The following is a 22,710-nucleotide window of genomic DNA, read 5'->3' as shown; positions in this document are numbered from 1 at the left end:
TTGGGATCAAATCCCAGTCGGGGCCTTCCTGTGTGGAGTTTGCATGCATCCCTTTTCTGTGTGTGTTTCCTCCTGGTACTCTGGTTTCCCCCGCAGTCCAACATGCAGGATAGGTTCGTTGGAGAGTCTAAATTGCCCCGAGGTATGAGTGATGTGTGAGTGAATATAGTGAGCACCCTGAGATGGATTGGCAACCTGTCCAGTGAGTGACCACCCACAATAAAAACGTGTACATACTTATTGTTTATAATCTTTTGGTTGTTGTTATTATTGTTGTTATATGTGGTTAAATGTACCATAATAATGAGTATTTTCTTATTATTGTATTAATACTATTTATATGTATGCTTTGTACATATGAATTGTATTTCATGCTGTTAAAGCATGAAAGAGAGAGGTTTTAACGCCATTGTTATGTGTATTTGAATGTCGCAAATGTGTACTATATTGACGTGTACAAACCTTCTTCCTTGTTACTGATAGACTTAAATCATCCAATCCACCAGACAACACCAAACGAGTCAATAGCAACAGCAGAATAAGCTGTTTGGCATTGGCAGAGAAGATTTGGCAAATTTTATATGAGCGCTACCCACATACTCAGCTGTGCTGCTCATCCCACAAATGCATGTTCCTTACAAATGGGGCACCATTTTAAAGGACAATAAACAGGCTTTCCAACGATATAAAATGTATTGCCACATTGTTACAACAGAGAAATAATCTACAAAACACATATTTCCGAACTTTTTGTTTGATGTTCACTTGAAGAGATTATGTTGCCATATGCCGTAGAAATGTTGCCAGCTGCTGAAATGGGTGTTTCAACAAGACCGCAAACACACGAGTAAACGTGCAACGTCTTGGTTCCAGACAAAAAGGATTGAGGTAATGGAGTGGCCAGCTCAATCCTCCAACCTCAACCCCATTGAAAACTTGTGAGGTGACATTAAAAATGCAGTTTCTGAAGCAAAACCCAAAAATTCACAGGAACTGTGGAATGTAGTTCATTCATCAATACCTGTTTCTAGGTGCCAGAAGTTGGTTGACTTGATGGAACGCAAATGCGCAGCAGTTATCAAAAACAATGGTAATGCAACTGAATATACAGTGCATCCGGAAAGTATTCACAGCACTTCACTTTTCCCACATTTTGTTATGTTACAGCCTTATTCCAAAATGGAATGAATTCATTTTTTTTCCTCAAAATTCTACACACAACACCCCATAATGACAACATGAAAGATGTTTTTATTTTATTTTTTTGCACATTTATTAAAAATAAAAAACTAAGAAATCGCATGTACATAAGTATTCACAGCCTTTGCTCAATACTTTGTTGATGCACCTTTGGCAGCAATTACAGCCTCAAGTCTTTTTGAATATGATGTCACAAGCTTGGCACACCTATCTTTGGGAAGTTTCGCTAATTCCTCTTTGCAGCACCTCTCAAGCTCCATCAGGTTGGATGGCGAGCGTCGGTGCACAGCCATTTTCAGATCCCTCCAGAGATGTTCAATTGGATTCAAGTCTGGGCCACTCAAGGACATTGACAAAGTTGTCCTGAAGCCACTCCTTTGATATCTTGGCTGTGTGCTTAGGGTCGTTGTCCTGCTGAAAGATGAACCGTCGTCCCAGTCTGAGGTCAAGAGCGCTCTGGAGCAGGTTTTCATCCAGGATGTCTCATTGATGTACATTGCTGCATTCATTTTTCCCTCAATCCTGACTAGTCTCCCAGTTCCTGCCGCTGAAAAACATCCCCACAGCATGATGCTGCCACCACCATGCTTCACTGTAGGGATGGTGTTGGCCAGGTGATGAGCAGTGCCTGGTTTCCTCAAAACATGACGCCTGGCATTCACTCCAAAGAGTTCAATCTTTGTCTCATCAGACCAGAGAATTTTATTTCTCATGGTCTGAGAGTCCTTCAGGTGCCTTTTGGCAAACTCCAGGCGGGCTGCCATGTGCCTTTTACTAAGGAGTGGCTTCCGTCTGGCCACTCTACCATACAGGCCTGATTGGTGGATTGCTGCAGAGATGGTTGTCCTTCTGGAAGGTTCTCCTCTCTCCACAGAGGAATGCTGGAGCTCTTACAGAGTGACCATTGGGACCTTCAAAGCAGCAGAAATGTTTCTGTACCCTTCCCCAGATTTGTCTCGGAGGTCTACAGACAATTCTTTTGACTTCATGCTTGGTTTGTGCTCTGACATACACTGTCAACTGTGGGACCTTATATAGACAGGTGTGTGCCTTTCCAAATCATGTCCAATCAACTGAATTTACCACAGGTGCACTCCAATTAAGCTATGGAAACATCTCAAGGTTGATCAGTGGAAACAGGATGCACCTGAGCTCAATTTTGAGCTTCATGGCAAAGGCTGTGAATACTTATGTACATGTGATTTCTTAGTTTTTTATTTTTAATAAATTTGCAAAAATTTCAAAAAGACTTCTTTCATGTCATTATGGGGTGTTGTGTGTAGAATTTTGAGGAAAAAAATGAATTTATTCCATTTTGGAATAAGGCTGTAACATAACAAAATGTGGGAAAAGTGAAGCGCTGTGAATACTTTCCGGATGCACTGTAAGTTCAATAATTTAAAGTGAAAAATTTTATTTAAAATTTCTTCAGTTTCTGCAGTTTGAAGAGAAAAATGTTGTCACATTTTTTCCTTTTCTTTGCTTCCTGTAAATGAATAACGCAGACTTGATAAAATTACATTACATTACATTATTGGCATTTGGCAGATGCTCTTATCCAGAGCATACCCATAACCAGGGGTAAGTGCGCTGAAAGACCCTAGAGGGAAGTACAATTTTAATTAAAAAATTTTTTTTTTTTATCAACAAATAAACAAACAAACAAAGCAAAAGTGACCAAACTTAACTATCCAAATACTGCTTACCTAGCCAACTAAAAATACTGAAACACTACGAAAATCACAAAGACAACAATTACGGTTCACAGGGAGGTAGGGAGGGATGGGGAGAGGTGCTGCTTGAAGAGGTGCGTCTTCAGTTTGCGCTTGAAGGTGGGGAGAGATTCTACAGTTCTGACCTCAACGGGGAGTTCGTTCCACCACCAGAACAGACAGTTGTCGTGAGCGTGAGGTGGAGGTGCCAAGCGGCCTGTGAAGGATGAACGAAAATTGGCTAATGCTTTGATTTGGAATTGAATGTGTAATGTTTCCACTACATTTGAAATATTGAACTAAAAGCTATTCAAAAATATTTTCACTCTATTAACTTTTTGTTAACGCACTGCTATTTATTTTAACACAACTGTATAAAGGCGTGAACCGCAATGAATATGCGCATTTACTGTGAGATTTACCGCATTTACCGCAGTTACTGTTTTGGTTCAAGTAGGGACATCTAAACGAAACATCTAAGGCTGTGCCACAGATCCCTGTAGATGCCAGGGAGGCTAAGAGGATGGAGTGGTTGACCGCGTCGAATGCCGCAGAGAGGTCAAGAACGATCAGGACAGAGGAGAGAGAGGTTGCTCGTGCAGCCTGAAGGGACAGTGCAGTCTCCGTCGAGTGGCCAGGTCTGAAGCCGGACTGGTGGGGGTCCAGCAGGTTATTCTGAGAGAGGAAGGAAGAGAGTTGGTTGGAGGCGGCTCATTCAACTACATTTCACGTAGTTATTGGTGAGTGGATTGAAGCGGGTGATTTTAGCTAAAATGTGGAGGGGCATCTAAATTACGCAAATCGCCTTGTACTGTAAGTGTGGTTCTGGCTTTTTTTTTAATCAGCGGTCTGGCTGGAGGGTTCGTGCTGGGTTATGGCGTCCCGAGTTAGGCTACCAGGAAGCAACTATGTTTTTATATGGGCCTAAATTAGACGATTTTAACATATTATATTAGATTATAACGGACAGTTATTGAAAACTGTGTAATTGAACGGAAAGTTTAATCAAGTGATTTAATCTTAGGCTAATTATTACTTTTGTGGAAAACAATACGGATAATATTTGCAGGTGAATATTGTCAGGTGAACTGCGCGTGTCTAAAATAATGTGAAATTCGAACGAACGTCATGCAATCAATGGCCTTTATAGCGTCAGAATTCAGTGAAAGTAACGTTAGCCTAATTAAAATGGAAAATGCAGTTATTTCGACTCCAGCACACAGTAACCTGCTAATGTGTTCCGTGCGCCGGTGCAAACTGGACCGGACTAAAATCGAATGCTTAGACATAAGCATCCAAAACATTAACTTTTGTAACCATGTCTTAAACAAGGGCACAAAAAGTACAAACACATTTTCTGTTTTGTACTTTGTTTGCAATTCTGCAACACTCTTCTTGCAAAACACTACACACTGTTTCTTACATTAGACACTTCGGTCATGAATGAAATCTCTTGAACGTCCAGTCCAACCTGAGTCGCTACACATTAGCATCCATAATATGGACATTTAGACTGGAGAACAGATATGTCTTCAACTTTCTATAGTATACTGTACCTATGTAATTGTTGCACATCATTCTGCATCACAGTACAATACAATATAGTCTGACAATATTAGGTCTGTGCTCCTCAGTGAAAAATAGGGACAGTGCTGTGAAGTACAAGTAATAGAGTTTTGTTACTGTATTACGACCTCCTGAGGGTGGAAGGCAACGTCTGTTCACCCAAGAATAGGAACTGCGAGAGCAAATGATCGCAGATCACAGAACATTCTGTAATATGAACCATGTCAGTATATCCACACTCTGCCGCGTCAACACCAAAATGAAACCGCTTTACTGGGTTCCATTTCAGAGAAACTGCGTTAGATGAAAGTCTCACTGTACTATACTCTAATACAGTAATGGGAGTAGATTGTGTCCTTTTGACACTGCATAGATACATTCAGGCAAAGCCGCATGTGACCTAGGCAGGCGCCATTTTGGGGGGCATATTGGCCTTGGTGCCTGGCCAGGGATGACACTGCTTGTGATGTGGCCAGACCCTAACAGAAGGCGGGATCCATAAACCATCCACCCCATCCCTTACAATACTATGTCATTATTTTTGGTTCTGTGAGTTTACAGTACCATATTGTATTGATTACTGGACTGTAATTCTACTTTTATTTGTGTTGGGTTGTTGTAAAAACTTGCAATGAAAGAAAAAAAAAAAGCTGTATATATTTTTCTGTGAAGGCTTTCTATTTTTGTGCTCATTGAAATGTGAGTAGATCGTTCACAGAAGCCTATATGAGGAAATGTAAAAGGTATTCAAAGTACTAAAGACAGCAGTGTTTTGTGTAAAGTACATCAGTGTGTTGTTGCTGCTTTGAAAGAGTAATTGAAATGGTGCATGTGTGTATCATTTTGTTGCAAAAATGCCATTTTGAAAAAGGATTGTTAGGTTTTGATAGAAAAATTTCATTTTGCAGGCGGCACAGATGGTGCAGTGGGTAGCACTGCCGCCTCACAGCAAGCAGGTCCTGGGCTGGAATCCCCTCTCTGTGTGGAGTTTGCATGTTCTCCCCGTGTTCGCGTGGGTTTCCTCCCACAGTCCAAAGACATGCAGGTTAGGCTGATTGGAGAGTCTAAATTGCCCGTAGGTATGAGTGTGTGAGTGAATGGTGTGTGTGCCCTGCGATGGACAGGCGACCTGTCCAGGGTGTATTCCTGGCTTTCGCCCAATGGATGCTGGGATAGGCTCCAGCTCCCCGGTGACCCTGTTCAGGATAAGCGGGTTAGGATAATGAATGAATGAATGAATGAATGAATGGATGAATGAATTTTGCCGTAGAAGTGAGATGTTTATCTCCAAGTGTTGTGTCTGAGCCAAATTCCGGAACAAGTGTGCAAGTAATCGGAAAAAACTGTAATCTATAAAGAGAAACTTGTTTGATTTTTTTCAGATGCCAGCCGTGTGTGATGGCTGTCGGTGTCATTTCCTTCATTCTCGTCTTGTTGCTCGGTAAGTACTGTTGGCCTTCTAAACTGTGGGATTTCTAACTGTTCTTCAGCAAAGGCAAAGTTATTGTGCCTTATTTTTAAGACATGCTAATTGTGGAATTGTCAGTCAAAATAATAGGCACTATATTCATGACGCACCTCTATGTTGAGGGAACATACACTCAGTGAGAACTTTATTAGGTATTTATTCAACGTTTTAGACTTCTACTGCTCTAGCCTATCCACTTAGAGGTATGATGTGTTATGTGTTCAGAGATGCTCTTCTGCATACCACTGTTGTAATGTGTGGTTATTTGCATTGCTGTCACCTTCTTGTCAGCTTTGACCAGTCTGGTCATTCTCCTCTGACGTCTCTCATTTACAAGACATTAGTCTGCAGAACTGCTGCTCACTGGATTTAGTTTTTTGCACCATTCTTTGCAAATTCTAGAGACTAGTGAGTGTAAAAATCCCTGAAGATCAGCAGTTTCTGAGTTCAATGGATTTCTGACTACTATATTCATTAGAATTCTGCACATTTTAACAAATTGATATGAGAAGTACAATAGGTAAGATTTTTGTGTTAAAACATAGTTACAAGACCAATGTAAATCCCTTCCGATCATTGAAAAAACCTCACTGACATGTTGACTCACCCTTTGCCTGTGTTCATAGTCCTTAAGTTCGGGTTTCAAAATATAAAGTTTGCGGCCCGACACTCTGTACCAAAAGATTGTATAAATGTACAATAATTCATGCTCATTGGTTGGAAATTGGTTCTTATTGCCAAAGCCAATGGTGTTTCAACGTCAGCGGGTTTACAGAGAAGGGGTGGGATAAACAGTGTTGTGATTTGAAGGTGTTTGTTGCTGCTATTCCTCTCTGGACCATTAGAAGCTCAAAATGACCTATTGTACCTTTAAATTAAAATGTAATTAATTTGAAACAATGATGCAGTCAGTTTTTCAGTGGCTATACATATATAACACATGAGGCAATTTAAATTTACTCAGCACTTTTCACACACTTACTGCACGTTGGCTACACATGCACGCACACACACAAATTAAATGGGAACCACTGTAAAATCAATGGGGTGTCTGGCTGAACCAGCTCTCACCTATGTTGTAATTAGTCATCCGATCTGTGATTGCTTGCCTGTCTTGAGTATTTCCCCCATATTACTGCTCATACAGAAATATTTGTCTCTCTCCCCCACCCTCTCGCTGTCACTCCCCCCTCTCTCTCTCTCCCTCCCCCTCTCTCTCTCTCAGTCATTCCATCAGTCTCTCCTCCAGTGCTCTCAGCTACAGAGTCATCCCTTTCCATTGTTAAAGGGAGGTTTGGAGACTCTGTCACTCTCCCCTGTGATGGCTCTGCACGCCGTCTCCCTGACGATCAGCTGGACGTCCTGTGGAAGACTGACCAGAACACAGTGGGTCACTACTCCGGTGGGAAACTTGTTGTTGTGGGCTCTCACTTCAGTGGTAGAGTTACGTTCCCCACAGAGAGGATTCTGCGTCGAGACTTCTACATCAATATCAGCTCCGTTAAGTCCAGCGATGAGGGCAAATACGAGTGCGTGGTGGATAATGAGCATTATCTCAAGGATGTGAAACTCCATGTTTTACGTAACTGAGCTGCAATTTTTGTTTCATGTTTGACTGAAAGAATATCAGCGAACAAAACAAAAAATATGAGTAAATTAAAGCAGCTGTTCTGTATTTTTCTAATTTCTCTCCTCCCCTGTACTCACCTCCAATCTCTTTCTCCCTCTCTCTCTCTCCCTCACGCTCTCTCACGCTCTCTCACGCTCTCTCACGCTCTCTCACGCTCTCTCACGCTCTCTCATGCTCTCTCACGCTCTCTCAAGCTTGCAGCACCCCACTTTTCTAGGTCTCTCTCTGTTGCTGTTAACGACTCGGTGACTTTGCCCTGCTATGGTGGTGTTCACAAACATGAGCCAGACAAACTCTTTGTTCAGTGGGAAAGAGGAGGTGACCTGGTGCTGAAGATCAGCTCAGAGGGGCTCACCTATGGCCCAAAGTACGAGGGCAGGGCCTTTGTGTCTCCTGACTGGAAAGATGGCAACTTCTCTTTGTCCTTGAGCGTTACGGGTCTGTGTGACTCAGGAGTTTATCAGTGCTCCACCGACCAGAAGCACAATGTAACTTCAGTCCTTCTGGAACTTAAAGGTAATATATCCATTCAAGCTTGTTATTTAACTTTTTTTTGCAGGCTGCAACCACATTTTTGAAAATAATTTGATAACTCGTTAGTGTGATTGATAAACAGACTGCTTTTGGGATTACTATTTGGGCTCTGATAAGTGTAATTAATATTATGTTTTCTGTCCTCAGATTATGAACACTTCCAATCAGTCAATCTCAGCCTTGGGAAGCCTTTCTCCCTCAGTCTACCTGAAGAACCAGTGAATGTGATCTTCTCTAAGGGTGGAACATTCCCCAAAGTGTCACTGTGTTCCACGGACACGGAGCTTAGATGTGAACCAAAGTACAAGAACAGGATGGAATGGAAGAGCAACACTCTCACGATGCTGAATGTGACATCAGACGATGTGGGAACTTACACAGTGATCTTCTCAGAGAACTGTGTGATCAGCCGTGCATACAGTCTCAAAGTAATACATTCAGATAATAATCACAAATATGTATTCGACTTAAAATCTACTTTATTAATATGTCTTGCCATTTCAATTTTACTAGCAACAGGAGTAGTAGGAGTATATGTAAGGAAAAGAAAGCAAACAATCTACATTTGTGGCTCTTTCCTGAGCTGCTGGCAGAGGAACAAAGATGACTCACCACCGCAAGAGAAGAACCCAGAATCAGCCAGGACATCAGATGCTACAGGACAAAAACAGTCTCCGGAGTCAATTCAACTGCTAAAGATAACTGAACGGGAGCAGTGTAACTAGTAACCACCTACTTCCCCTCTTCACCTCTGACGCAACTTAAAGGGACACCTCCTGCCTTTATGAAAATGGAGGACCTGCTATTTCATGTGCCAGCCTTAAATCCAAAGTGTGAAAATACTTCTGATTCTGCAGCAAAAAAACGTGCCGGAAATCTCGACAAAAGATGTGTAGCCTCACCGTTTAATACATGTAGTAGAGGCAGAAACACTGGGGGTTTCCAAGACCAGGCTTGATACGATGTTAGATTCTATTTAGCTTTTAGGCAAACTATGCAGTAAGTGCGCTTAGGGGTAGGAAAAGGCAAGCATTGCTGGGCTGAATGGCCTGTTCTCGCCATTACCTTATGTTATGTCATGTTATGTTAAGAGAAGATTTGGCAAATTTTATATGAGCGCTACCCACATACTCAGCTGTGCTGCTCATCCCACAAATGCATGTTCCTTACAAATGGGGCACCATTTTAAAGGGAAATAAACAGGCTTTCCAACGATATAAAATTTATTGCCACATTGTTACAACAGAGAAATAATCTACAAAACACAAATTTCCAAACTTTTTGTTTGATGTTCACTTGAAGAGATTATGTTGCCATATGTCGTAGAAATGTTGCCAGCTGCTGAAATGGGTGTTTCAACAAGACCGCAAACACACGAGTAAGCGTGCAACATCTTGGTTCCAGACAAAAAGGATTGAGGTAATGGAGTGGCCATTAAAAATACAGTTTCTGAAGCAAAACCCAAAAATTCACAGGAACTGTGGAATGTAGTTCATTCATCCTGGGCTGAAATACCTGTTTCTAGGTGCCAGAAATTGGTTGACTCGATGGAACGCAAATGTGCAGCAGTTATGGGGTGACATTGGCTCAGGCGGTACAAGCAGTTGTGTGGCAGTCGGAGGGTTGCTACCCTGAGTGTGTTGAAGTGCCCCTGAGCAATATACCTAACCCCTAAATGCTCCCGAGGAGCTGGTTGGTGCCTTGCATGGCAGCCAATTGCCGTTGGTGTGTGAATGTGGGTATGAAAGGGTGAATGAGAAGCATCAATTGTACTGCGCTTTGGATAAAGGTGCAATATAAATGCCAAGCATGTACCATTTCGCATGTTATGCTATGAAATACATGGACGGTACATCTCAAGGTTGATCAGTGGAAACAGGATGCACCTGAGCTCAATTTTGAGCTTCATGGCAAAGGCTGTGAATACTTATGTACATGTGATTTCTTAGTTTTTTATTTTTAATAAATTTGCAAAAATTTCAAAAAGACTTCTTTCATGTCATTATGGGGTGTTGTGTGTAGAATTTTGAGGAAAAAAATGAATTTATTCCATTTTGGAATAAGGCTGTAACATAACAAAATGTGGGAAAAGTGAAGCGCTGTGAATACTTTCCGGATGCACTGTAAGTTCAATAATTTAAAGTGAAGTTAAATCTTTTAAAATTTCTTCAGTTAATGCAGTTTGAAGAGAAAAATGTCACATTTTTTTCCTTTTCTTTGCTTCCTGTAAATGAATAACGCAGACTTGATAAAATTACATTACATTACATTACATTATTGGCATTTGGCAGACGCTCTTATCCAGAGCGACGTACAAAGTGCATACCCATAACCAGGGGTAAGTGCGCTGAAAGACCCTAGAGGGAAGTACAATTAAAAAATTAAAAAATTTTAATCAACAAATAAACAAACAAACAAACAACAAAGCAAAAGTGACCAAACTTAACTATCCAAATACTGCTTACCTAGCCAACTAAAAATACTGAAACACTACGAAAATCACAAAGACAACAATTAAGGTTCACAGGGAGGTAGGGAGGGATGGGGAGAGGTGCTGCTTGAAGAGGTGCGTCTTCAGTTTGCGCTTGAAGGTGGGGAGAGATTCTACAGTTCTGACCTCAACGGGGAGTTCGTTCCACCACCAGAACAGACAGTTGTCGTGAGCGTGAGGTGGAGGTGCCAAGCGGCCTGTGGAGGATGAACGAAAATTGGCTAATGCTTTGATTTGGAATTGAATGTGTAATGTTTCCACTACATTTGAAATATTGAACTAAAAGCTATTCAAAAATATTTTCACTTTAACTTTTTGTTAACGCACTGCTATTTATTTTAACACAACTGTATAAAGGCGTGAACTGCAATGAATATGCGCATTTACTGTGAGATTTACCGCGTTACTGCGCAGCTGCTTTGGTTCAAGTAGGGACATCTAAACGAAAGTAAAATATTACAGTTACAACTGCTTCAGTAGCATACACTACCCCGGGGAAGAAAAACTAATCTTTAACATTTCACGTAGTTCTAGGTGAGTGGATTGACGCGGGTGATTTTAGCTAAAATGTGGAGGGGCATCTAAATGAAGCAAATCGCCTTGTACTGTAAGTGTGGTTCTGGCTTTTTTTATTTTATTTATTTTTTTATTTTTTTAAATCAGCGGTCTGGCAGGAGGGTTCGTGCTGGGTTATGGCGTCCCGAGTTAGGCTACCACGAAGCAACTATGTTTTTATATGGGCCTAAATTAGACGATTTTAACATATTATATTAGATTATAACGGACAGTTATTGAAAACTGTAATTGAACGGAAAGTTTAATCAAGTGATTTAATCTTAGGCTAATTAGTACTTTTGTGGAAACCAATACGGATAATATTTGCAGGTGAATATTGTCAGGTGAACTGCGCGTGTCGAAAATAATGTGAAATTCGAACGAACGTCATGCAATCAATGGCCTTTATAGCCTCAGAATTCAGTGAAAGTAACGTCAGCCTAATTAAAATGTAAAATGCAGTTATTTCGACTACAGCACACAGTAACCTGCTAATGTGTTCCGTGCGCCGGTCCCTATTTACAGACTAAAATCGAATGCTTAGACACAAGCATCCAAAACATTAACTTTTGCAACCATGCCTTAAACAAGGGCACACAAAGTACAAACACATTTTCTCTTCTTGCAAAACACTACACACTGTTTCTTACATTAGACACTTCGGTCATGAATGAAATCTCTTGCAATCATTGGGAAAACGCACCTGAACGTCCAGTCCAACCTCAGTCGCTACACATTAGCATCCATAATATGGACATTTAGACTGGAGAACAGGCATGTCTTCAACTTTCTATAGTATACTGTACCTATGTAATTGTTGCACATCATTCTGCATCACAGTACAATACAATATAGTCTGACAATATTAGGTCTGTGCTCCTCAGTGAACAGAAAAATAGGGATAGTGCTGTGAAGTACAAGTAATAGAGTTTTGTTACTGTGTTACGACCTCCTGAGGGTGGAAGGCAACGCCTGTTCACCCAAGAATAGGAACTGCGAGAGCAAATGATCGCAGATCACAGAACATTCTGTAATATGAACCATGTCAGTATATCCACACTCTGCCGCGTCAACACCAACTTACAAATGAAACCGCTTTACTGGGTTCCATTTCAGAGAAACTGCGTTAGATGATGTCCTTATCTTTGTTGTACAGGTAGCAGTTGAAATTGTACTTCCCTCTAGGGTCTTTCAGCGAACTTATCCCTGGTTATGGGTATGCACTTTGTTGTACGTCGCTCTGGATAAGAGCGTCTGCCAAATGCCAATAATGTAATGTAATGTAATGAAAGTTAGTGTCACTGTACTATACTCTAATACAGTAATGGGAGTAGATTGTGTCCTTTTGACACTGCATAGATACATTCAGGCAAAGCCGTATGTGACCTAGGCAGGCGCCATTTTGGGGGGCATATTGGCCTTGGTGCCTGGCCAGGGATGACACCGCTTGTGATGTGGCCAGACCCTAACAGAAGGCGGGATCCATAAACCATCCAGCCCATCCCTTACAATACTATGTCATTATGTTTGGTTCTGTGAGTTTACAGTAACATATTGTATTGATTACTGGACTGTAATTCTAATTTTCTTTGTGTTGGGTTGTTGTAAAAACTTGCAATGAAAGAAAAAAAAAAAAGCTGTATATATTTTTCTGTGAAGGCTTTCTATTTTTGTGCTCATTGAAATGTGAGTAGATCTTTCACAGAAGCCTATGACGAAATGTAAAAGGTATTCAAAGTACTAAAGACCGCAGTGTTTTGTGTGAAGTACATCAGTGTGTTGTTGCTGCTTTGAAAGAGTAATTGAAATGGTGCATGTGTGAATCATTTTGTTGCAAAAATGCCATTTTGAAAAAGGTTTTGATAGAAAAATTTCATTTTGCAGGCGGCAAGGAGGTCCTGGGTGGAGACAAACTGTGTGGAGTTTGCATGTTCTCCCCGTGTTCGCGTGGGTTTCCTCCCACAGTCCAAAGTTATGCAGGTTAGGCTGATTGGAGAGTCTAAATTGCCCGTAGGTATGAGTGTGTGAGTGAATGGTGTGTGTGTGTGCCCTGCGATGGACTGGCGACCTGTCCAGGGTGTATTCTTGCCTTTCGCCCAATGGATGTTGGGATAGGCTCCAGCTCCCCTGTGACCCTATTCAGGATAAGCGGGTTAGGATAATGAATGAATGAATGTGGGTTGAGTCTGCGTCGAAATAGGGGGAGGGATTCTGCTGTTCTGACAGTGGTAGGCAAGTCATTCGACTACTGAGGAACCAGAACGGAAAACAGGCGTGAACGTGCAGCTCGACCGCCAGGTGCACGTAGAGAGGGAACCATAAGGCGACCAGAGCTGGCAGACCGGAGTGGTCTAGCTGGGGAGTAGGGAGTGATCAATGATTGTATGTAAGGTGGGGCAGTCCCCTTAGCAGCCTGAAATGCCAACACTAGGGCCTTGAAACGGATGCGTGCGGCAATAGGAAGCCAGTGGAGGCCAATGAGAAGCGGGGTGACATGAGCCGACCTGGGCTGACTGGTGATCAGGCGGGCTGCAGCATTCTGGACCAGCTGGAGGGGCTTGATGGCACACGCTGGGAGACCGGCTAGGAGGGAGTTGCAGTAATCCAGGCGGGAAATGACGAGCGCCTGGACTAGGAGCTGGGTGGCTTTCTCGTCAGGAGATGACGATACGGCGTATATTATAGAGAAAGAACCTGCAGGTTCTGGCAGTGGAGGATACTTGTGGAGCCAGGGTGAGGCAGTTATCAAGAGTCCCTTGCCTGTGTCTGAGCTCCGCCCCTTGTACTGCTGCTTAGGTGCTGGCACCTACATCTCCTCTTCACATCTGATGCAACTTAAAGGGACACCTCCTGCCTTTATGAAAATGGAGAACCTGCTATTTCATGTGCCAGCCTTAAATCCAAAGTGTGAAAATACTTCAGATTCTGCACCAAAAAAAACCTGCTGGAAATCTCTACAAAACCGCTGCAGTATACAAGATGTGCAGCCTCACCGTTTAATACATGTAGTGGAGGCAGAAACACTAGGGGTTTTCAAGACCAGGCTAGATACGGTGTTAGATTCCATTTAGCTTAATGTTATGTTATGTTAAGTCATGTTATGGGGTGACATTGGCTCAGGCGGTAAGAGCAGTCGTCTGGCAGTCGGATTCTTGCTACCCTGGGTGTGTTGAAGTGTCCCTGAGCAATACACCTAACCCCTAAATGCTCCTGACGAGCTGGTTGGTGCCTTGCATGGCAACCAATCACCGGTGTGTGAGTGTTTGTATGAATGGGTGAATGAGAAGCATCAATTGTACAGCGCTTTGGATAAAGGTGCTATATAAATGCCTGCCATTTACCATTTAAATGAATAAATTGTAAAATTGCCAATATGTCTGGTTTCTTCCTTGTTACTGATAGACTTAAATAATCCAATGCACCAGACAACAAACGAGTCAATAGCAACAGCAGAATAAGCTGTTTGGCATTGGCAGAGAAGATTTGGCAAATTTTATATGAGCGCTACCCACATACCCAGCTGTGCTGCTCATCCCACAAATGCATGTTACTTACAAATGGGGCACCATTTTAAAGGGAAATAAACAGGCTTTCCAACAGTATAAAATGTATTGCCATGAAGCATTGTTACAACAGAGAAATAAATCTACCAAACACAAATTTCCAAACTTTTTGTTTGATGTTTACCTGTAGAGAGTATGTTGCCATATGCCGAAGATGAAATGCCGCTGAAATGGCTGTCAACGACCGCAAACACACGAGTAAGCATGCAACATCTTGGTTCCAGACAAAAAGGATTGAGGTAACGGAGTGGCCAGCTCAATCCCCAAACATCAACCCCATTGAAAACTTGTGAGGTGACATTAAAAATGCAGTTTCTGAAGCAAAACCCAAAAATTCTCAGGAACTGTGGAATGTAGTTCATTCATCCTGGGTTGAAATACCTGTTTCTAGGTGCCAGAAGTTGGTTGACTCGATGGAACGCAAATGCACTATCAGGGTGGGGTTTGAGCCACTGAATAAAACCCCTCCTAGATCCCAGGGGCAGAGTACAGGGATAAGTGGGACAAAAAATGAGAATAACTCCTGTAACAGGGGGGAGAAACAAAAACAAACCCGAAGGCGATTCTTAATAACGAAACAGAAAAAGAGCCCAAAATGGCTGAAGAAAATGAAACGACCCTTAGAAAACAGGGCGAGTGTACCGGCCAGTAACTGTGCTGAATAACGAGCACAGAGAGTGCCCAATCAGGGGCAATGAAATAAAAATACAACCTAGCCAAAAACAGCGTAGGCTAAACAAAAACCATGAGGCGCAGCTCAGGAATAAACACAAACCAAAATACATTTACCGGGGACAACGTCCCTCTACCACCGGCTCACACGAGCCCAAAAGTAAAAAATGAAAATAAACCCTTAGGGAAGGCGTTGGTAAAACCATACCAAACGCCTTCCTACCTTTTAGAATAACTGTTTGTAAGTTTGGTTAAGTGGACACACACCTGCACAGTACCTGACTCAAACCTCGAGTCTACCGTGTGCATTTACCAGCTTGGTGTTAGGGCGAACAGTAACACAAAAGCACTGAGGCTCATACAAAATGGCCTTAAATACTCTGTTGGGAGGCCATTCCCCTGATGCAAATGAGGAACAGGTGATAACAATGATCCTAGGCCCTCTAGCGGTCACCACGGGAATAACCTCCCACCATGACATGCGCAGCAGTTATCAAAAACAATTATGCAACTGAATATTAGTTCAGTAATTTAAAGTGAAGTAAAATCTTTTAAAATTCCTTCAGTTTATACAGTTTGAAGAGAAAAATGTTGCCACTGCCATTTTTTTCCCGTGTCTTTGATTCCTGTAAAAGAATAACGCAGACTTGATTAAATTGGCTAATGCTTTAATTTGGAATCGAATGTGTAATGTTTCCACTGCATTTGAAAGATTGAACTAAAAGCTATTAAAAAATATTTTTACTTCATTCACTTTTTTTTAACGCACTGCTATTTATTTTAACACAACTGTATAAAGGCGTGAACCGCAATGAATATGCGCATGGCGTGACCGCTGTTACGCCGGGACGGGCGTCACTGTGAGACCGACTGCGCAGTAGGCACATCGAACCGAAAGTAAAATATTACATTTACAACTCCTTCAGTAGCATACACTACCGCGGGGAAGAAAAACTCATCTTTTAAGGAGTTCACGCAGTTATAGGTGAGTGGATTGAAACGGGTGAGTTTAGCTAAAATGTGGAGGGGCATCTAAATGAAGCAAATCGCCTTGTACGGTAAGTGTGGTTCTGGCTTTTTTTTTTTTTTTAAATCAGCGGTCTGGCAGGAGGGTTCGTGCTGGGTTATGCCGTCCCGAGTTAGGCTACGAGGAAGCAACTATATTTTTATATGGGCCTAAAGTAGACGATTTTAACCATATATTTTTTATATTGGCGGCACGGATGGTGCAGTGGGTAGCACTGCCGCCTCACAGCAAGGAGGTCCTGGGTTTGAATCCCCGTCGGCCGGGGCCTCTCTGTGCGGAGTTAGCATGTTCTCCCCGTGTCTGCATGGGTTTCCTCCGGGTACTCCGGTTTCCTCCCACAGTCCAAAGACATGCAGGTTAGGCTGATTCGAGAGTCTAAATTGCTTGTAGGTATGAGTATGAGTGTGTGAGTGAATGGTGTGTGTGCCCTGCGATGGACTGGCGACCTGGGATAGGCTCCAGCCCCCTTGCGACCCTGTTCAGGATAAGCGGGTTAGGATAATGAATTAATTAATTTTGCCGTAGAAGTGAGATGTTTATCTCCAAGTGTTGTCTTATTTGGCTTTTGTTTAGAGTTTTGAGCCAAATTCTGGAACAAGTGTGCAAGTAATCGGAAAAAACTGTAATCTATAAAGAGAAACCTGTTTGATTTTTTTCAGATGCCAGCCGTGTGTGATGGCTGTCGGTGTCATTTCCTTCATTCTCGTCTTGTTGCTCGGTAAGTACTGTTGGCCTTCTAAACTGTGGGATTTCTAAACTGTTCTTCAGTGAAGGCGAAGTTATTGTGCCTTATTTTTAAGACATGCTAATTGTGGAATTGTCAGTCAAAATAATATGCACTATATTCATGACGCACCTCTATGTTGAGGGAACATGCACTCAGTGAGCACTTTATTAGGTATTTATTCGACGTTTTAGACTTCTACTGCTCTAGCCTATCCACTTAGAGGTATGATGTGTTATGTGTTCAGAGATGCTCTTCTGCATACCACTGTTGTAATGTGTGGTTATTTGCATTGCTGTCACCTTCTTGTCAGCTTTGACCAGTCTGGTCATTCTCCTCTGACGTCTCTCATTTACAAGACATTAGTCTGCAGAGCTGCTGCTCACTGGATTTCTTTAGTTTTTTGCACCATTCTTTGCAAATTCTAGAGACTAGTGTGTGTAAAAATCCCTGAAGATCAGCAGTTTCTGAGTTCAATGGATTTCTGACTACTATATTCATTAGAATTCTGTACATTTTAACAAATTGATATGAAAATTACAATAGGTACGATTTCTGTGTTAAAACATAGTTACAAGACCAATCCCTTCCGATCATTGAAAAAAACCTCACTGACACTCACCCTTTGCCTGTGTTCATAGTCCTTAAGTTCGGGTTTCAAAATATAAAGTTTGCGGCCCGACACTCTGTACCAAAAGATTGTATAAATGTACAATAATTCATGCTCATTGGTTGGAAATTGGTTCTTATTGCCAAAGCCAATGGCGTTTCAACATCAGCGCATTTACAGAGAAGGGGTGGGATAAACAGTGTTGTGATTTGAAGGTGTTTGTTGCTGCTATTCCTCTCTGGACCATTAGAAGCTCAAAATGACCTATTGTACCTTTAAATTAAAATGTAATTAATTTGAAACAATGATGCAGTCAGTTTTTCAATGGCTATACATATATAACACATACATTTAAATTTACTCAGCACTTTTCACACACTTACTGCACGTTGGCTACACATGCACGCACACACACACTCAAATTAAATGGGAACCACTGTAAAGTCAATGGGGTGTCTGGCTGAACCAGCTCTCACCCATGTTGAAATTAGTCTTCCGATCTGTGATTGCTTGCCTGTCTTGAGTATTTCCCCCATATTACTGCTCATACAGAAATTTGTCTCTCTCCCCCACCCTCTCACTCTCTCTCCCCCCCTCACTCCCCCCTCTCTCTCTCCCTCCCACCCCTCTCTCTCTCCCCACCCTTTCTCTCTCTCTCCCCCCTCTCTCTCTCTCAGTCATTCCATCAGTCTCTCCTCCAGTGCTCTCAGCTACAGAGTCATCCCTTTCCATTATTGAAGGGAGGTTTGGAGACTCTGTCACTCTCCCCTGTAATGGCTCTGCACACAGTCACCTCCCTGATGATCAGCTGGACGTCCTGTGGAAGACTGACCAGAACACAGTGGCTCACTACTCTGGTGGGGAACTTGTTGTGGGCTCTCACTTCAGTGGTAGAGTTACGTTCCCCACAGAGAGGATTCTGCGTCGAGACTTCTCCATCAATATCAGCTCCGTTAAGTCCAGCGATGAGGGCAAATACGAGTGCGTGGTCAAGAATGAGCATTATCTCAAGGATGTGAAACTCCATGTTTTACGTAAGTGAGCTGCAATTTTTGTTTCATGTTTGACTGAAAGAATATCAGTGAACAAAACAAAGAATATGAGTAAATTAAAGCAGCTGTTCTGTATTTTTCTCCTTTCACTCCTCCCCTGTAGTCACCTCCCATCTCTCTCTCTCCTGTCTTTCTCTCTCTCCCTCTCACTCTCACCCCTCTCTCTCTCATGTAAGAAACCCCCCAAATAGGTGAAGGAAACGCATGTAGTCTGACCAATGCTACTGGAACAGGGTTAATTTAATTTTGTTCTCGTTTATCTGACTCCAAAAGATAAATTCAACTGCTCCTCTTTTCTAACAGTTTAACAAAAGGAACTGCAAATGTCCGCCAATAGTGTGGCTCTATAAGATCCCTATCCATTTGTATAGACGCGGACTTACCTGTGGCATGTTTAGCCTACAATGATACACTTAGTATGTATCTTGTGACGGCACTGGTGTATAGGCGAGTGACTACGGGGTGCATGTATCCTAGGTTGTCTTTGTGTGTTAGTACTCTAAACTCTAAAGTGTGCAGTGGTGTAAGTCAATTGGATGCAGGTTCAAATTAATACAATTTATTAAACATTGTGCATTGCAGAAATAGAATGACAATGTGTTACAAGAATTACAAGTTGTAATATGAATGGCTATACGCAAATAGTGCGCAGGAGATCGTATTAGCGAGTCTCCTCGAACCATTCCATGTTTCCCTCTATATACCCAGGGTTTTCAGGAAAAACAACAAATCATCAAATAAAGACGGAGGTAACAATAATGGTCCTGCTGATGTCATCTCTGTATGTCCTACAAACCTGGTTAACCTTTGTATTACAGCTGGATGCTGACTCACAGGTAACTTGCATTACCTGTGGTTTATTCCTACAAGATCTTTATTCAGCAACCAGTGTACTGCACCACCAATGACACCAAACTATTTCCCACATCATTAGCTATCTAAAGACACCAAACACTGTATGTGTTTATATAAATCCATGGTTTATACAGTGCTATTTCAATTCATCAGTTCTGGGAGCATTCCACTGAGGTGGCAGAATTGCGCAGAGGCAGCACAATGATGGGAGCAATAGTCCTGTATTGACGAGCACTGTCTTTTCATCAAGGCTTCCTGACCCTATGTCAACTTGGTAAACACAATCTGTTTCCTTTTGGGGGTCTGCAGAGAGGCACACTTATGTACAATGCCCTACACTCACGCTCTCCTGCTCTCTCTCGGTTCTCAATGTTTCAATGGGCAGGAAATACACTTCGTAAATATTGGCATAGCAACAAGGAACATACAAAATAGTAATGAACTGTTCTTTCTCTCTCTCTCCCTCTCTCACGCTTGCAGCACCCCGCTTTTCTAGGCCTCTCCCTGTAGCTGTTAACGACTCGGTGACTTTGCCCTGCTATGGTGGTGTTAACAAATATGAGCGAGACAGACTCTTTGTTCAGTGGGAAAGAGGAGGTGACCTGGTGCTGAAGATCAACTCAGAGGGGTTAATCTCCTATGGGCCAAAGTACGAGGGAAGGGTCTCTGTGTCTCCTGACTGGAGAGATGGCAACTTCTCTTTGTCCTTGAGCGTTACTGGTCTGTGTGACTCAGGAGTTTATCAGTGCTCCACCGACCAGAAGCACAATGTAACTTCAGTCCTTCTGGAACTTAAAGGTAATATATCCATGAAAGCTTATTATTTTACTTGTGTTGCAAGCTTTTACCACATTTTCTAAAATCATTTGGTTGTATGGAAGTATGATTGACTATTTTGGAAGTGAAAACTTTGAAAAAGTGTCTTTAATATTATGTTTTCTGTCCTCAGATTATGGGCGCTTCCAATCAGTCAGTCTCAGCCTTGGGGAGCCTTTCTCCCTCAGTTTACCTGAAAAACCAGTGAATGTGACCTTCTCTAAGGGTGGAACATTCCCCAAAGTGTCACTGTGTTCCACGGACACAGATGAGTTTAGATGTGAACCAAAGTACAAGAACAGGATGGAACGGAAGAGCAACACTCTCACGATGCTGAACGTGACATCAGACGATGTGGGAACTTACACAGTGATCTTCTCAGAGAACTGTGTGATCAGCCGTGTATACAAAGTCAACATAATACCTTCAGTTAACAAGCAAACATATGTCCTTGAAAAATATGCTATTTCACTCATATGTCTTGTCATTTTTATTTTACTAGCAGCAGGAGTAGTAGGAGTATATGTACGAATGGAAAAGAAACCAAAAATTCAGACTCAGTCAATTAAAATGATACCGAGATCAGAGGTGCAACAATTAACTGACTTGCATCACAAATCCAATCCACGTCTAAGGATATAGCTGCGTCAATTCGAAAACCGACAATCCAATAAAAATGGAGAAATCTGCCAAAAATCTAAACGCTCTTCACAAACCAAGATAGTCATAGATTACCTGTAGAAGTATAAAGGAACCCTTGTGTGTGTCTAAGCCCCGCCCCTTGTACAGTTGCTTAGGTGCTGTCACCTACTTCTCCTCTTCACCTCTGACGCAACTTAAAGGGACACCTCCTGCCTTTATGAAAATGGAGGACCTGCTATTTCATGTGCCAGCCTTAAATCCAAAGTGTGAAAATACTTCAGATTCTGCAGCAAAAAAAACTTCAGTGACTTCAAAGTTATGGAGTCTCAATCCGGTGCTGAGTGAGTAGCCTTAACTCCAGACGGCTGGACGACTTGTTCACCCGAATTGTTTATCACAATATTTGTGTATTAAAAGTCACGTTTTACAGACGATTACAGAGTATTTAACGAGACACACACAGGGAATAACATTGGTGCTTTGTTGCAAGATTTCTGTGTTGATATCATAGTCTGTAGAAAAACATGGACCAAGTGCCTGTATGGACCAAAATATGGACCAAGTGCCTGTATGAACCAAAATATGGACCAAGTGATTGTATGGGCCAAAATATGGACCAAGTGCCATCACCCACTGACTAACCATGGCCTTCTGAAAAGCGCAGCTTCTCCACGGCATCTCCATTACTGGAAAAACGAGGCTTGTCATCATTGGAGGCAATCTCAATGCAGAGAGATATCGGGATGAGATTCTGCAACCAGTGGCAGTCCCATATCTCCACAGTCTGGGACCGAACTCCATCCTCCAAGATGACAACGCTCGCCCCCACAGAGCGGGGTTTATCAGACTACCTCCAGAATTTTGGAGTAGAGAGAATGGAATGGCCTGCCAACAGTCCTGACCTCAACCCAATCGAACACTTGTGGGATCAGCTGGGGCGCGCTGTTCGTGCTAGAGTGACCAACACAACCACATTGGCTGACTTGCGACAAATCCTGGTTGAGGAGTGGAATGCCATCCCACAGCAGTGTGGGACCAGGCTGGTGACCAGCATGAGGAGGAGGTGCCAGGCTGTTGTGGCTGTGTATGGTTCTTCCACATGCTACTGAGGCTCCTGACTGTTTGTTAAATGAATAAATTGTAAAATTGCCAAAATGTCTTGTTTCTTCGTTGTTACTGATAGACTTAAATCATCCAATCCCCCAGACAACACCAAACGAGTCAATAGCAGCAGCAGAATAAGCTGTAGATTTGGCCAATTTTGTTAGCGCTACCCACATACTCAGCTGTGCTGCTCATCCCACAAATGCATGTTCCTTACAAATGGGGCACCATTTTAAAGGAAATAAACAGGCTTTCCAAAGGTATAAAATGTATTGCCATGAAGCATTGTTACAGAGAAATAATCTACCAAACACAAATTTCCAAACTTTTTGTTTGATGTTTACTTGTAGAGATTATGTTGCCATATGCCAAAAATGAAATGCCGCTGAAATGGGTGTCAACGACCGCAAACACACGAGTAAGCGTGCAACATCTTGGTTCCAGACAAAAAGGATTGAGGTAACGGAGTGGCCAGCTCAATCCCCCAGC

At 42.3% G+C, this 22,710-nt stretch overlaps 1 protein-coding gene across 1 annotated transcript; it reads left to right on the top strand.

The window, feature by feature from the left end:
- Positions 1 to 11,083: 11,083 nt before the first annotated feature.
- On the top strand, positions 11,084 to 22,230 carry LOC133130067 (uncharacterized). The gene is made up of 5 exons (XM_061244312.1): positions 11,084 to 11,135; positions 17,078 to 17,136; positions 18,430 to 18,786; positions 20,140 to 20,457; positions 20,609 to 22,230. Exons 2-5 carry the CDS (start codon positions 17,094 to 17,096, stop codon positions 21,115 to 21,117), a joined length of 1,227 nt encoding a protein of 408 aa, XP_061100296.1. The 5' UTR covers positions 11,084 to 11,135; positions 17,078 to 17,093; the 3' UTR covers positions 21,118 to 22,230.
- Positions 22,231 to 22,710: the final 480 nt, after the last annotated feature.

The sequence above is a fragment of the Conger conger genome, chromosome 6, assembly GCF_963514075.1.
Source record: "Conger conger chromosome 6, fConCon1.1, whole genome shotgun sequence".
In the NCBI taxonomy this organism is placed as follows: Eukaryota; Metazoa; Chordata; class Actinopteri; order Anguilliformes; family Congridae; genus Conger; species Conger conger.
Note: the sequence above shows the minus strand (reverse complement) of the source record. Positions and strands in the feature narration are given on the sequence as shown.